This window comes from Rhinoderma darwinii, chromosome 4 (genome assembly GCF_050947455.1).
Source record: "Rhinoderma darwinii isolate aRhiDar2 chromosome 4, aRhiDar2.hap1, whole genome shotgun sequence".
NCBI lineage: Eukaryota > Metazoa > Chordata > Amphibia > Anura > Rhinodermatidae > Rhinoderma > Rhinoderma darwinii.
The window spans coordinates 363,939,607-363,957,367 of record NC_134690.1 but is presented as its reverse complement, the minus strand read 5'-3'; the positions used below and the strand labels follow the sequence as shown (position 1 = coordinate 363,957,367).

The window sequence follows — 17,761 nt, the reverse complement described above, 5'->3', positions numbered from 1 at the left end:
AGTTCTGTATCTTCAGGCAAAGTTTTTGCAAACTTTATTCTTTGCGAATATTTTTAGTTGTGTGGGATGAAAAAAAGTATCCAAACACAGTATGTGAGGGATAGACTGCAATATGTGAAGACTAGTACATGCTTTAGGAACAAGAAGCTGCATTATAACTTAATATGAATGCATGGAACAATGTGTTCTATTATGACATAGATTTCCCTACAATACATCAATAAATTAGAATCATTGTTAGAAAAAGGGCAAACATGTATGTCCCATTGTTTTCCAGCCAAGGCAGGGTACGGAACAAATTAAATATTTTCGATTGTACAGATGTAGCAAACTTTAACTTGACGCCGATAAGTTATCACGCTTCAGCAAGTTATCACTTAACACAACAAAAGCCATTGAAAATGTCACGTTAAAGTTTCTTGCCACAGTGTATTTAACGCGTTGATTGTCAAGTAATAGATTGCTACATCTATGCTTGAATTGTTTTATATTAGGAACCAATGAAAAGGCTCATTTAAAGGCTATGTACACCTTCGAAAGTGATTTTTTTAATAAAAATGTCAGTGTGTTTGGTGCAGGTTTTCAATTAGTTTTTATTAAAAATTCTTTTAACTTTTTGAGATACAGCTGCTCTGTCTTTTTTATACAGACCGGCTGTATCGTTCGTTGATTCCTGTACCTGTCAGGTCCGCGGTACTGATGGGTTCAGTGCCAGCGGGTCTCAGACACGCAGTATCCACCTGTAATCGATCACATCTAAGTTATGAACTTAGATGTGATGGATAACAGGTGGATTCTGCGTGTCAGGGACATGAAGGACCTGCGGTCACTGAACCCATCAGTCCCGCGGACCTGACGGGTACAGGATTCAGCGAAAGATACAACTGAGCTGTACCTCAAAAAGTATAAAGACGTTTTAATAAAAACTAATTTGAAAGTTGCACCAAACACACTGACATTTTTATTCAAAGTTGTATATAGCCTTTAAATAGTAGCATAAAGTCTCTTTGAGATCTTACTTTCCAGCAAAATATAAACCCTTTCCAACTTTTTTTTTTTAAATAAAACAATGTATTATGATGTTTAATGCATCTTTTGAATAGTCTTTTTGTTCATTTTTTTAAAAAAACTTTTTTTAGATACAGCTTCATAACTTAGATGTGATAAAGACTCGTTACCGAAGCCGTCAGTGCTGCTAACCTGACGGTTTCGGCTTTCAGCGCAAGATACAGCTTCTATATATCCAGGATACCTAGACGCTGTATCTCAAAAAGTAAAACATTTAAATATAAAAAAAAATGCAAAAGTTGCATTAAACACCATAATACATTGTTTTATTAAAAAATGTAAAAAAAAAAAAAGTGGTGAAAGGTTTACATAGTCTTTAAAAATGTCAGACACTTTAGAGGTAAGGGGTTGAGTTTGGTATCACGAATTAAGGACTCAAAAAGAGATCTCGTCATTATGAAACAATGATGTGCCTGGTTCTAAGTCATATAAAATAATTTGGTATGAAGGTACAAGAGAAAAGAGTGTCCATTTGGCATATCGTTAATTCGGCCAGTATACATCAGGAATCCACAGCCCCAACTGTATAAAAAAGCCAGTCAACTACACTATTCAATACAACTGTAAAAGAAAAACATATACTGCCACTGAGTATATAGAATTATTATTTTTTTATTATTTTTTTTTTAAATGGCAGTCAATGACCGATGAATGCAACTGAATAGGCATACAGTTGAATACATCTTGCCAAACGTTTGGTGTGACCATTACAAACTGTGCCACAGAACAGGAAGCCTGTACGTGGTGTGAATCTGGCCTAAGCTAGTAATTAAACAAGCACAGGGTAACAAGGCCTGACAAAGAAATATCAGGCCTTATAGCAAAATTTAAAGTGGAACTTCACCCCACCATAACCATTTTCATCTGGGAGTTCAGAATATTCAACAATCATGGTTGTCATATCATTGCTCTATTACTTGTTCCTTTCCACACTTTATTGTACATAGATCGATCGATCGATAGATAGATAGAGATAGATAGATATCACTTACTTGAGAAAGGCCTTAATGGGGTTGTCCGAGATACGATCAAATTTTCAAAAAGTGTGTCATACATTACCCCTTATACAGACAACCTAAATAAGGAAGTATTTAAAAAAAAATCCACTTACCACATATCGTCTTTGAATTTAGCGCCGTTTGTTTACATGCACTCCAGGTCCGGTTTGTTGATGTTTCCTTCTCATGAAACTTATTTTCCCTGCATGCATTGCAAGAGTTCATGTGAGCTGTCCTTGCTCGTCCCCGCTGAGATCCTTCGTGTTTCCTTGCTGACCTTTTTTTGCACCCCAGCACCTCCGTAGATGTCATCCACCAACTCCATAGATGTCACACTCCCCTCCCCCACCTGTACCTAGCGCTATTGTACGTAGCGCTATTGTACCTCACCGAAGGAGCGGAATCCCACTGTGGTTGTGGATTCTGCTCCTAGACGCTTCGCTTGATGTCTCTGTCCATATATGGAAAGAGACATCAAGCGATCCGTTCTGGACAGGAATCACCGGCCACAGTGGCGCTATGTATATAAAGGCGGGGGGTGTTTGTGGGGGGTATCTACAAGTGGCTGTGTTTCGCAGGTGCCGTCCTTGTTCACTGTGAACATGCACAGGCGCGCTCACAGTGAACAACTACATAGGCAGGGCAAGCACTAAAGAATCAGCACCCGCAGAAACGACACGTCACCAGTGACGTGTCGTATACCATCCGAGGTCTCTCTGGTCCGAGACCATGTGATCGGTATACGATACGACAGTAGAGGAGGCAGAAAACGTGACGTCGGAGCTCATGTGATGAGCAGGAAAAAGCAGCCAGAGTGGAGAACCGAAGAAAGATTGCAAGGGTAAGTATATTATGAAATTGTAAATTGTGCAATGTGGTTTTAAATGTAAAAAAAATAATAATCTCGGACAACCCCTTTAATGTGTAGGCTGAATTGTCGCTTTTTTAAAATGGGCAAATAAAACTATTTTAAATTCACTCCAAATTAGAGTGCTGCAAATTTGTGATTTATAAATCACACTATACGGCCAAAAGTATGTGGACACCCCTCTTAATTATTGAGTTCAGGTGTTTTAGCCACACCCATTTAATCAAGCACACAGCCATGCAATCTCCAGTCAAATATTGGGAGTAGAGTAGAAGAGATCAGTAACTTTGAATGTCGTACTGTCATAGGATACTTTGCCACAAGTCAGTTGATAAATTTCTGATCTTCTAGATCTGCCACGGTCACCTGTAAGTGCTATTATTGTGAAGTGAAGCGTTCAAGAGATTTAGCTCAGCCACGAAGAAATAGACCACACAACTTACAGAGCGGGACCACGGGCTGCTAAAGCGTGTGGTGCATATGAATTGCCAATCCTCTGTCATCACTCCATCACTCACTACAGAAATCCAAACTTGCTCTGGAAATAACATCAGTACAAGAACTGTGCATTAAGAGCTTCATGAAATGGGTTTCCATTGTCGAGCAGCTGCACACAAGCCATGCATAGTGCCAGCTTGAGTGGTGTAAAACACACTGCCACAGTCTGATGGACGAATCCTGGGTTTGCTGATCTTAGGAGAATTCTCACTGTCGGAATACATAGTGCCTATTATAAAATTTGTTGGAGGAGGGATAGTGGTCTGGGGCTGTTTTTAAGGGTTTGGGTAAGGTCCCTTATTCCGTAAAAGGTAACGTGAATACTACAGCCTACAAAAACATTTTGTACAATTATTGATTCTAACTTTGTAGGCACAGTTTGGGGAAGGCTCTTCCTGTTCCAGCATGACGGTGCCCCAGTGCACAAAGCAAGGTCCATAAAGACATGCTTGGATGAGTTTGGTGTGGAGGAACTACCGTCGAGTGGCGCACAGAGCCCTGATCTCAATTTCATCAAACCATTTTGAGATGAACTGGAGCCGATTGTGGGGCAGACTTTCACTTTAAACATAAGTGCCTGAACTCACAAATGCTCTTTGGGCTGAATGGGCACAAATTCCCACAAACACTCCAAAATCTTGTGTGCCTTCCCAAAAGAGTGGAGGATGTAAAAGGGCGGACCAACTACATATTAACACCGATGGTTTTGGAATAGAATGTCCAATAAGCTCATAGAGGTGTGATGGTCAGGTGTTCACATGCTTTTTGCCCGATAGTGTACTGTATATACTTGTTTTTATATACCGCAGTGCCCCTTAGCAAAGGTATAAATCACAGTACATGGAATCCTTAACTATAAAACCACTCACATTGTCTGTGTATCTGAATATTCAGCAACAGACAAATATTTCATCCTTATGCTTCTCCAGACACATTTCCTGCTTATTGTCTTCTATTAGATTTCTATTCCATTATTTTTCTCCTGTGCCCTCTATTACTTTGCCACTACCTAATGCATTAAAGTCATTATCCAGCTGAAATATAACTGCTGTAATTAAAACAGAAAAACATAATGTCTATCTGCATTGGATCAGTAAACACATATTTATGACTGAGTGGAACACGGAAATTTCATATAAATGTAATAAACTCAGATACCGTACCCTTTTAATGTACTGCACCACTTCCTGGATATAGGATCTGATCATTTCTGTCTTCTCCCTATGGAAAAACAAAAACATGATTGTGAGATTAGATTTTACAGTACAATATTACTCTAGACAGAACACTATAGAAATGACAGTTCTTTATCTCAATATAAGTAATGTAGTAATATTCCGAGCAAACAAAAATATCTACACATTTAAAGGGGTCCTATAATTTTATACCAAGACCTCATGCATGGGGCCTTGGCAATGGCACAGAGTCCTATGACTCCGTACTAATGAGCCGTAGTCACTCCATATTCTATCTAATGTCATTGTATTATTGGGAGAAATTCTCCCTTAGAAACCATGCTTTAAAAAATACCTTGGTACGTGTGCAAATAATTTTTTTTTTGGTTCGATTCTATATACAGTGTTAGATTATTGCCTCATATACGTCTATGGTTGCAATATTACAGCTTGTATAGAGCCGTAATATGGCTGTGTGCATGATTCCTAATGTCAGTTTATATAAATGTTATTCTTCAAGTCTGGAGTTTAGGGGTTGGGAGTTTACAAATACAGTACTTCTCCATATGGACAGATTACAATGGTAGATCAATATAAGGTATTACAAAACACTACCTGCACAAATATTTAGCTAATATTAAAATGATTTCTCCAATTAAAATTATTATAATTATAGGGGGGGGGGGGGAATCACAAGTCACCAAGCATTTTCACCAAGTATTTATCACAGAATATTGGCAAGAGCTCTGATTATTGGTTGACCAAATTCTTTTCAGGTTGAACGCAGAGTTTTTGTTTTCCTGGCTATGAGTGGTGGGAACACTAGATACATAATGCACATTGCGGTTAAATATATGATGGGTACAGAGTACATGTCAATGTTTATCACACTGTACTTACTCCTCCATTTGATTCTTATCTTTTGACTTGGTTTCTGTGACTTTCTCTTGCCGCTTCTTGTCCATCTTCTTTTTTAACTCTTTCTTTTCCCTACGGGAATATAAAAAATATGGTAGAGGTAAAAAAAATAACCTATATTAGAATCCATTAGTATTTTATAGGCATTGAGATATAGTTATACTTTTCACATGTTTCCTTGAGTTTTTTCAGCTGGTTGTTCTGGCACTCCTCAGCCACGTCCGTCAGCTTCTGGATAAGCTGTAATGGAAATTATATATGTCAATAAGGGAAACAATGAGCAAAATTGTAGAATCAGTCGCCATTAATGTCCCTGATCTTGGTATGTTACACTATATTATTACAGTTTCCGCAAGTGAAGGTTTTTCTGTGTATACAGAAAGGTTTTTACATTTTCCAATACACTATTTATCAATTCCTCACCGTTTTCAAGATCTCTGCTTGCAGCCACTTTGAAGAACCTTCATTTTGTACTTGTAGTGAATATAAAATATCTGTCCTGGTCATGAGATTACACAGGTGAACTGCTCGTTACATTACAGTTATTACAGCTGTATCTTGTAACGAGCCATGCACCTATGTGATCATTTCATGACCAGAACAGATTATCATTATATAATAACAAACTATTTGCTAAAACCTTAATACCCCTTTCATAATGGTACAGATGTTCCTTCCTTACCTTCCTTCTTATCTGAACATATCTTGAGATGTGTGGCGCAAGATGACCAGCTTTAGAAAAAAAATCATGATTTTTCGAGAGGTATAGCTATGTATGACCACCCAGTGGTTGGGATGTAAATTACAGCATGTCAAGGGTTTTGCTAGCATGTCGTGATATTGTATTGAAATGGTTTCATTAGCATCTGGAGTCCTTAACCAACTTCAAGCAAATGTAAGGGTGGACACATCTGTATGTTTAATGCACTTACGGTATATAATCTGAACCAGCATTTATTTACACTATCCCTTTAGGTCTGGGTATGTTTTTGTACATGTTTTTACCATTCTTATGGATGGAACTGGGTGAGTGCCCAATTAACACAAGGTATAATGCTGTAAGGAAAGCTAGTATGATCCTGGGAGCCCAATTAGGGAATTCTATTAATGAAATGAGGTCCTTCGTTCAGGACCTCAATCAAATAGCAGGAGCAGAGATTGTAGATCCTCTCCAAAGTGACACATCCGTAATGTACTGCTTCATTTAACCTGCTGATTGCTGGGGCCCTAGCAGTGGAAAACCTGTCACTAGTTTATTTTCAAGGTCCCTTTTTAAATAAGATGGGACTGAATTCGTAGTTGACCTTGGGGTCTAAAGCACAATTTTGAATTTCCATTTACTATTCTAAAAAAGCCCTTCTTTTCTGGACATGTGCTATACGTAACTACAGTCTGCTTTAAAAACATTTTTGCTTTATTTTACAGAACAAAAGTGATTTTGACTCCTACTCCCCCTAACCTTGCAGACTATCTTCACATTAAGAACATTTAATACAAAAATAACCTGGTTCTTGACAAGCTCTGGTTCTTGAAAATAATGTAATATTTTCGATATATACTGTATGAATATATTTCAATACCTATGTGAGCTCTTCATGTGCGCCTTTGACTTTATATATCCTGATGCTTATATAGTGCCAACATATTCTGCATCGCTGTACAGAGTTTGTCATCACTCACGTCCATCCCTGTCTGCAATGTGTTTCACAATCTAATATCCCTATCTCTTAAACACACACACACACACACACACACACACACACACACACACGCACATACACGCCATTGGTCGACATTCTATTGAAGCTAAAGTTTCCAAAAAAAAACATATAGATTTAAAGAATTTAACCCAGGGAACATGGGCAATTTCTTATAGCAAATCCGGACCAGGTTCTATATTTTTCTATGAATTTTTGGGGAAATGTCCAATAATGTTCCTTATACCTAGCATACATAATAACTAATTGTTCATTAAAGAGGCTCTGTCACCACATGATAAGTGGCCTGTCTCCTACATAAAGATATGGGCGCTATAATGTAGGTGACAGTAATGCTTTTTATTTAAAAAAACGATCTATTTTTACCACTTTATTAGCGTTTTTGATTTATGCTAATGAGTTGCTTAATGCCCAAGTGGGCGTATTTTGTCTTTAGACCAAGTGGGCGTTGTACAGGGGAGTGTATGACGCTGACCAATCAGCATCATGCACTCCTCTCCATTCATTTACACAGCGCATAGGGATCCTGTTAGATCCTTATGTGCTGTCTTATACTAACACATTAACAATACTGAAGTGTTTAGACAGTGAATAGACATTCCACGGGATGTCTATTCACAATCTCTGCACTTCGTTACTCTGTCTGTGATAGTTACAGCAGAGGAAGCGTGATCTCGTTGTAACCAGTCATTTACCGCGTAATCTCGCGAGATTACGCATCCTCTGCTGTAACTACCACAGACAGAGTAACGAAGTGCAGAGATTGTGAATAGACATTCTGTGGAATGTCTATTCACTGTCTAAACACTTCAGTATCGTTAATGTGTTAGTATAAGACAGCACATAAGGATCTAACAGGATCCCTATGCGCTGAGTAAATGAATGGAGAGAAGTGCATGATGCTGATTGGTCAGCGTCATACACTCCCCTGTACAACGCCCACTTGGTCTAAAGTGAAAATACGCCCACTTGGGCATTGAGCAACTCATTAGCATAAATCTAAAAACGCTAATAAAGTGGTAAAAATAGATTGTTTTTTAAATAAAAAGCAGTACTGTCACCTACATTATAGCGCCGATCTCCTTATTTAGGAGATAGGGTACTTATAATGTGGTGACAGAGCCTCTTTAAGCCCCTTTATATGATGGGAGAGTTACAACAGGTTTATTATATGGCAGCAGACTATCAGTCTAGTATGTATCTGACTCGTACAGCGGAGGAAGTAAGATGACGGGTCCCAGGTATAACAGAGGGATTCCTTTTACCAGTTTATGAAGGCGTTCAAGTCATGACACAAATGGTAGCAATATATAAGCAGACATTAACAATGATAAGTAATGGGAACCTCTTAGTTATTCCAATCCACAACATGGTCTAAGTATAATGCATCAGCACTATAGAATTTTATTAGATATTAGTTTCCCTCTAAGTTCTTTATAGCAAATAGACTCCAATGAAAATCCATGTTCTGTAAGTATTTGTAAGTATTGTGAAGTGGAACTTAAAGCAGTGAGTATGGGATGTACAGGCTGTAAAAAATAAAATCCAAGTACAAACTAAAAAAGGCTATGCTAATAAAAATGTATAATATGAATTAGTGAATATGAAATATGGGAAGCAGTTGGACAATTTTATACTTGTGTCAAATATATATACTGTATGTATATAATCACATGGAGGGAAAGCCTTAAAGGGATTGTCCAGGAAAGCTGCTGGCAAGTCCTCGAAATCAAGCATTATACCATGGATACCATTGACATTAATGAGCCTTCTCTGGAGTGACAGCAAATCTAGAAAGGACCCGAACCTCACCCCAGATTGCATCCATATGGTATTTTAGGGCAGACAACTTCTTTAAGACCTTGCCAGGCAACATTAAAACGGGGTTGGGTAGAATTGTCCTAAAAAATATGCACATTTGCTACCTTAGGCTATATTTTGTACCTCAAGTGTTCATATTTCAGGGGAGATACAGTAAGACTATTAGTAATATGCAGAATAGAGAACAATATTGTAGTTGTCCAATAATGCTGCCGTCTTAGAGCACAGATACACCGAATATCCTTTACAATAAAGAAATGGATATGTGTTTATCAGGGTCCAATGTACCATAATGGGCCCCCCAACTTATGAGAGCTTCATAACTAAGGATCTGGAAGTGGAGCCAAGAACATTGTATAAATTGACAGCATTTCTTAAAGATTCCACTGTAGCGAACACCCATATTACTGTTAATGGCATGAACCTCCACAAACAAATGTTTCTACATTCCATAAATATGGAAATTCTAAACTGTGCAAGAATAGTAGAAATGAGGCAATAATTAGCCCAAAGCTTAACGCATGGAAACCGTAATTGCTTTATTGTTATTTGTAAGAGAAAAATCTCTCCAGTCTTAAACAATGAACAATTCATCAATGAAATACTTATTACAGGAACACTTGGCTCATTCATGTGTGAAGTAGATTTCATTCTGAACAAATATTAATTTAAATGGAGCCCTGGGGGATACCGTAATTGTACCTTATCCCAAGAACATTGCAGAAACACTGAGGATAATTAAACCACCCAGGAATGTAAATTGCCTTGAAATACTTTTAAATTAATTGCGAAAAGTGTGAATTGCTTTTTTAGGTAAAAAATAAAAGTTGACTAACATATGTAATATGGATGTTTCATTCCCGATTATCTACATTAGGTGATTTGGTTATTATGATTCCTATTCATTTCTAGCATCAAACAACTCCTTGTGAATGAGTGAGGCCTTGTGCACATGACAAAGCCCCGAGCATGGAGCCTATGTCTATATATTACTGTTTTCCCATGAGCAGCAGTATGGTACAGTGTGATGTGCTATAGGGACCTTAGATAAATGTCCGTCTTTCATAATCATGTTGTTAAGGTTCAAAATTCTGTGCTGGATAATTTCCATAGTGCATCTTTATAGAAGTCAATGCTTTGTTTTTCTGATAGAAAGCTCCAAGTCCCCTGCATAGACATATATTTGAAATATTCCATTCTAGCTGCCTACAGCCGCCACTAGAGGGAGCATGGGAGCTTACTGCATACTGTCTTATTATTGAGTTTAATGTATTTCAGAATGCTGTAAGCTCCAATCTGTCCCTAGTGGCAGCTGTATGGTATCTTTTATATCTATGTCTATGCAGGGAATTTGGAGATCTGTATTAGAAAAAAACAAGCTTTGACCGCAATAAAGATATATTACGAAATAAATCAGTATAGAATTTTGAACCTATTTTGATTTTTTTTCAAATGGTGTTTAAGGGTTGAGGCTCTATATAGAAAACACCTTTGACCTGTTGACACCTTTGGTCAGGGTTATAGAGATCAGAACCATTATCCGACACCCTAATTATCTATATTTTTTGTCTAGCCATTAATCAATAATATTTTGACTGTTTCCTAGCCACAGGGCCGCAGAAAGTAGGTGGTAGGCAAATATGATAACATGCCATAAACACTTCAACATCCAAATATTGACTTCAGTATCCAACATTTTGATTGAATGTAGGCAGTTTTCATGTACGGATTTAGTAGACTTGAATTTTTCATTTATCGGTTTGTTTGTGCACCAAATGACAAACTCAGCTTTGCTACATTTAGAAGCAGAGGTAAGCAGTGGCAGGTGACAATATGTATCCCTTTCTCAACTTCACTTCCACTTCTAGATATCTTTATGACATATCAGAAAATAGCATTGTAGTGGGTCATACACAGCTCACAACATGCACATTAAAGTGACACTGTCAAAATAACAGCCTTATTTCCCGATGAAATGTGCAGTCAGCGGTGGGAGATGCATCTCTAGACAGGGCAGTCCTGCTGCTGAGGCCATCCTATAACACCTGAAGCCAGTCCATGAAGTTAAGGTATTGTGATAGTGTCTCTTTAAGATTTCATATGGAAATCTCCAATCTATGAGTTGAAGGGGCAAGGCACTAGAAAGGGCACGGGGGTCCCTTGGTTCTAGAGATCAGTAAGAGTTCCAGGTAACAGACAACCACCAATACTATCTTCTGACATAATAATCATGACTATCAATGACATGTCAGAAAATATATGAAGAGGGAAATACACTCTAAAGGGAACCTGTCACCAGCATTTCACCTATTGAACTCTACTCACCCCTCGCTGGCCGCTGCTATCAAAAGTTAATTGCCGTTACCCCCTCTTCTAAACTCCTCCTCCGACCGTAAATAACAGTTTGCAAACATTTTGCGCTTTTTATGTTAATAATCCGTCAGTCTCGTTCGTTCTCCTTCGTATGCCTGCCCACCGCCAAAAACTGGCCCGCCCTGAATACCAAAATCTCGTCTGAGATAGCACGCATGTGCCCATCATGTATAATCTGACGCCCTTCCCTGCTTAGTCTGGGCCTCAAATCTAGTTACTGCGCATGCACCGCTATGGTGTCCGGTTGTGCGCACGCACCAGAACAGGACATCGATGCACAAGCACAGGATTTTGTGCATGCTGCAGGGTGGTGAGAAGATGTCAATCAAAAGTAAGGAGGCGGGGTTAACTCTGAAAGGCTTGAGGAATGAAGATATGACACTTTTCAAATGAAGATATGACTCTTTTATGCTCATTAGAATACGGCACGGGAACACTAAAAACTGAATACTAAAAGGTACAGAGCCTACTTAGAAGATAATTATAGGTTACATAAGACTGATTTTTCACCCACTACCACCAGGTATTGCTGGTTTAATAGGTGAAATGCTGGAGACAGGTTCCCTTTAACTAATGATAACGGTGCAGACTTTAGAAAGAAGACGTAAGGAAACAGTGAAGCCCATACAGAGCAATCTCATTCCTACTGACCTGTTTGATGTGCTCTCTTTTCTGATATTTCTCGCTGTAATACTGTTCTTGTCGGAGATTAAGAAGCTGCTGCTGCTGTTGTTCTTTCAGCTCCACCAATTTCTGGGCCATTTCTGCATCTAATGCGGCTAAATCTTGTTCTACAGTAGAAGAATTATGATCCGGACTCCCAGAATCACACCTGAAAGAAGAAAGCAGGGCACTATATAGTGGATACGATTCATAAACTTTTATAGTTTCTACTTACTTTTCCTGCCCTACTTTCTTTTTAAAAACCAAAAAAAAAGGTGTCTTTTTTTTTGCCAAGCTAAACCAAATTTTTTTTGTTTTTGCCTCTCGACATTCCAGCGGTCATAACTTTTTAAACTTTTAGTGGACGTAGTTGTATGTGGTCTTGTTTTTGCAGGACTACTTGTACTTTCTTTTAGTGGCATTTTGGGGTACATATGTTAGTGATTCATTTATATTGATTAATATTGTGACAGATTTAAAAAAAAAAATAAAGTTATAAATTTTATTTGCTGCCCAGTGCACCAAAAGTTTAAGTGCAGGCCTACGCTTAAACTCCAACTATTAGTGTTCTATGCCCCCATCTGGCAGTGGGTCAGATTATTATTCGTACCACTCTTGGCACACTGCTTTGTTTCCTCCAAATTAGCAAGTATTTCGAGTCCTGGCCAAGGGACAAGGAAAAAAAGAAATGCTGCTCTGTTCCATGCCACCCTTCTTCTTTCCAGACACCAGGCCGGGCTAAGTACCCACCTATCCTTCCACCCAGAGATCAGGACTACAATCCAAACGCAAGCAAAATAGTGAGAATGTGTATTAGTACTGTATAGAGGTAATATTATGCATTCTATAGCTGTAGTATGTAATTTATTAGACACTGTATGGAAGTGTTACTTGAGCTCTGGAGATAGAATTACTTAGGCCCTCTATGGCAGAATTATTTATGCACTGGTTGACAGTATTATTTGGGCACTGTATGATGTTTTTAATTAAGCACTGTATAATAGTATTATTTATGCACTGTAGGACAGTATTTTTGGGCACTGTATGGTGGTTTTACTTGGGCACTGTATGATGGCATTATACATGTACTGGATTGCAGTATTATTGGGCTCTGTATGACAGTTTGGCTACTGTATGATGGTATTAAAGGGGTTTTTCCATAATCAATATTTATCACCTATCCACAGGGAAGGTGATAAATCTCTGATCAGTGGGAGTCCAACCGCTGGGAACCCCACCGATCACGAGAACAGGTTCACCTGGCCGTTCACAGGAGCCCCTTAAGAAAGCGCTCGGCAGCTCCATAGAAACAAATGGAGTGGTAGCCGAGCATGCGCAATACCACTCCATTCATATGGGGCTCCCAGGAATGGCAAGCTAAGCCTATTCTCATGATCGGTGGGGGTCCCAGCAGTGTGACCCCTACCGATCAGATATTTATCACTTATCCTGTGGATAGGTGATAAATATTGATTATGGAAAACACCCTTTAATTTGGCACTGTTATATTTTTGGCCACTTTGTGGCATTATTATTTTAGCACTATGGTGGTATTATTTTGGGCTCTGTAGAGCGGTACAATTTGAGCAATATATAATTGTATTATTATTGGAGCAGCGTGTTTTACACTGGTGAAAGTTTCATATATGTAAATTTGGATACACCTATAGAATGTCTTATGAGGACCTTATTAATCGCTTTCATGTTTATCACCTAGAACGCTGGCTCAGTGCACCTCACCAAGATGTTCATTACTTCCTAATAACAGCTATAACCTCTGCATCTCAAAAGATCTCTATATTGGAATCTGTGAAAGAGAAAATTGCCATGTTTTCATTACAAGGCTCATAAGACTTCCAATTTCATAATTTTTACTGTCAGCAAAAATGTTTATTTTCTTTCTTTCTGAATGCAGCAATATCACCAAAAGAAGCAGTTCTAAGCCTTCATTCACTGTAAAATCCAGCAAAAAATGCTGATTGTCACATTGTGGCTCATGTTATTTTCTGCTACAAGAATCATTATTAATATCCATTGATAAACTTGTACTGTACATTGTATGCAGCTGCCAAAGAAAGATCTATCTAGTCACAAATTGCTTTTCCGATCCAGCATAATGTGAAAACCGACCCAGTCCCTCGCTTTTAAAGTTTACTGCTGGCTTAGGCTGCTGCACATTCAGTGTCTTAACGTTAGAAAGTGCATTACTTTAAAGGATATAAAAATGAAAACTTATATAACGGCTGTGAGCTTATTTTTCCTACTTATTTTAGGAAGGATTTTAAAGCATAGGATGCGTCAAAAAAACATCTTTCACTACCAATTAAGTGAGAACCCAAGTAAGTCTTAAAGGGAAAGAACACGTCAAATAATTTTGTGATACACCAAATAGATTTTTGGGAACATGATGTTAGTAAAACTTTAATTAACAGCATTTCTTGTAAGTGAATAATTGTGAGTACTGTGAAAACTATTACTTAAAGGGTTCCCATATTATATGGTAGTGCTGCCCAATAGGATAGAATCTAATGAATACCCCAGTCTGATGCTGCCTCTTGGGGGCTGTCTAACAAAACACCGTATCCACATCCATTAAGTATTATCAAAGAAGTACTCATGTTATAAAAGTGCTTCTGAATCCACAAGAGTATATGAAAAGTTTTCACCTTATTCCAAGTTTAGCCTTTGGGTTTGCCATATAGTATTATTCCCCTGTAATAGTATCAGATAATTATTTTACAATTTATTATAATTCACTAAATGTTTTCTTTATTTAATCAGTAAATGCCATTTCCACAAGCTAGGTAGATAAAAACAGTGGGAACCAGGTTGGATCCACTGTGAAAAAGCTACACCATCCAGGTGCAATACTTCCACGAGTCAAGCAATTTTTTTAGAATAAATTAAGTTATTGTATAAAACAATAGATCATGAAGATCATAATAAAATGTACATAAAAAGAGAGGGTCACTTGAGCTACTTTTCCACAAGATAAACAATCATCAGGTGCCCATATTTGATGGTTGTAGAACTATGGAATGTGGAATGGGCATAAGCTTAGTTAGGCTTTCCTTCATCTGGGGCAAAGATTCAGTTTATTGCCTTAGCCCTGCATTAAAATACTCTGGCCAAGGCAGAGTGACTTGTTAGTGTTGCTTCTGGCACCCAATAAACATGACCCAGTGGTCAGGATCGGCCTTACATTATGGTGCCCTGTGGAGTACCTGACTGTGGCGCCACCCTCAATATGGTGTACAGTCATATAGTTTACAAATTATTATACCATATAGGGCCTAATTATCAGCATCATATACCATTGTGCCCAATTTATACTGCCATACAGTGGGCAAATAACCCATCCACAGATTTGTTTAAATAACAATTCTAGACCATCCTGCCAGTGTATTTATAGCCGTAAAACTTAATGCCTGCGTAAATATCACCAAAAAATGCTCCACTAATGCCAACTTATAAGTAACAGCACCAAACAAAAAGTAATACTATAACACTGCTACACAATGTCTAAATAATACTGCTACACAACTGGTATATACGCTCTGAGGAAGTCACGTAAGTGACAAAACGCGTCAGCGTGCTGTGTGACATCACACACCGGAAACTGTTCTTTTGGTCTGGAGACATAAACACATGCTCAGCATGTACCTTGGACTTAGCCAGAGAACTGGCCGAAACTGCACATACCCGTCAGAGACCTGCGCGGATGATACCATAGCCAAGGTATAGGAACGACATACCCCGGTAGCCATTAGCACTCAGCACTTATGTTAAGTGCACTTGACCAGCTCCGAAAACTCCATTACCGCATTCCTGCGGGACCTTTCTGCCGTTCGGGAATTCCCTTAAGACGAACCTAGTGGAAGTGTGGCTGCCCTGCTATCATTCACTCCCGATATTAGGAAGGAACTTTCCTGAATTGTGGTTCCCAACTATAAGAGGAACGATACATTTGTCTCCACCATCTGGGATTCCCTACCTGGCTGCTGTACATCAAACCCTCTGGATAAGTATATTATACTACATGCTTACCTGATGGATCGATTTTCTTTGATTGTCTTATATAGCAATCCTTGTATGTGCAGCTTTTATGTATTTACATGATTTACTATATCCATGTGCAGTAGTTGCCTAAGAGTACTATACCATTTAAACCAGTACTCCATTTTCAGTCCATGATATTGTAGTTAGTCCATGGTACTATGTTATTTATGCTATTGTGCTATGATTCTTACCTTATTTGTATTGCATTACAGTGTCCATTGTGATATATATGGAGTCGAATGAGGCGAACAATTTTTTCTGCATTGTGAGCAAGATTGTTCTTCATACTCGGTGGATCATATTTACATTTACCCGGCCGGGCTTGTGATGTCTGTTTGTTTGTTTGCTTGCTTGTTCGTCATTTATGCAAGATCATACATTTTAGTCAAAATTAAATAAATTTATATTTTATAGTCAAATTGAGCCGAGTGCCTCTTTATACCAGGATTTGTCCCTTATCCCCATTCTTTCTCATTACTTATATGCCTGGATGGCACCGTAGAACTGTACAGAGCTCTGTGGCTGTTGAGATCCCTTGTCCTTTCTTTATTTACACAACTGGTATAAAGATTTGTGGTGATCAGAAGTCTCAGATGCCAAGCCATCTGAGGCGCCCCTTACAGCAGGCACGGCTAGTGTGCCAAGAGTAACGGCACCGGTTGCAATCTCCTAAGGCCAGCTCCAAACCAGTTACACCACTGCTTATCTCACATCATAATACAAAATATATGAAATGTTTTTTTTGGGCCAGACCATAGATGGCTTTTACGTATGTTTGATTTCAAGAGAGGCAAATTCAGTGCCTTGTCCGTGTCTCTATACACAACTTCATCATGTGGCTTTATTTATTGAAAATTGTGATTATGAAGGCACATTATGTTGGCTCAACTTTGCTCAAAGTCACTGTAATATCTGCTAACACCACCTTTCCAGACTCCTTGTCAACTTATTGGTCACTATGAAAGTTTGCCATACTTACTTCTTTTTGCTGTCTCTTCTCGCTGTTTTCTCCAGGATTGCCCGCCTCCTTAAGTAATCGTTCTGTATTTCATTGTATTTAGTGGTGTGCTCCTTGATCAGGTCAGTGGTTTTCTTATGGTGCTTTTTTACAAGATCCTTCATTTCCTTGTAATGTTTCTTTTGTAATTTAACAAAAGACTTCTGCTGTTTCAGTTCATCAATAGTTTGAGCTTCCACTTCTGTAAGAAAAAAAAGAGACTGAACTAAACCATACAAATGTAAAAGGCTACACGGGTTAAAAAACAAACAAACAAACAAACAAACAAAAAAACACCCTAATAATTTGTTATATGTTCTGGCCATGGCTTAGTAACAATGGATACAGCCAGAGGACAACAATGCTGGATTTCCAAGCAAGTTGTAGAGATCCAGTATGGTCAGTCACCTTCAGCAGAATGAATGGTGGCATGTAGTATTATGGTACACCAACACTGATGGCCCTGTCTGTGTGAAAGATGAAGGCTTCATTGCATGGTGTTTACTTATTTAATATGGTGGTAAAGGGTTAAGGTACCTATTTAGGACTTTTTCTTTAATGGAAATACATCATCAGAAAATTACCTATTATTTAAATCAGGTTTT

The 17,761-nt window shown here is 38.4% G+C and overlaps 1 protein-coding gene across 1 annotated transcript in view; it reads right to left on the bottom strand.

Annotated features, from left to right (window-relative positions):
- PLCB1 (phospholipase C beta 1) overlaps positions 1–17,761 on the bottom strand; it is a 612,909-nt gene that overhangs the window by 66,312 nt on the left and 528,836 nt on the right. Inside the window, exons 26-30 of the mRNA XM_075863061.1 lie at positions 17,139–17,358; positions 12,089–12,269; positions 5,689–5,765; positions 5,508–5,597; positions 4,596–4,653 (exon numbers count right to left, since the gene is read on the bottom strand). Of these exons, the coding sequence (XP_075719176.1) occupies positions 4,596–4,653; positions 5,508–5,597; positions 5,689–5,765; positions 12,089–12,269; positions 17,139–17,358 (626 nt within the window). The remainder of the gene's footprint in view (positions 1–4,595; positions 4,654–5,507; positions 5,598–5,688; positions 5,766–12,088; positions 12,270–17,138; positions 17,359–17,761) is intronic.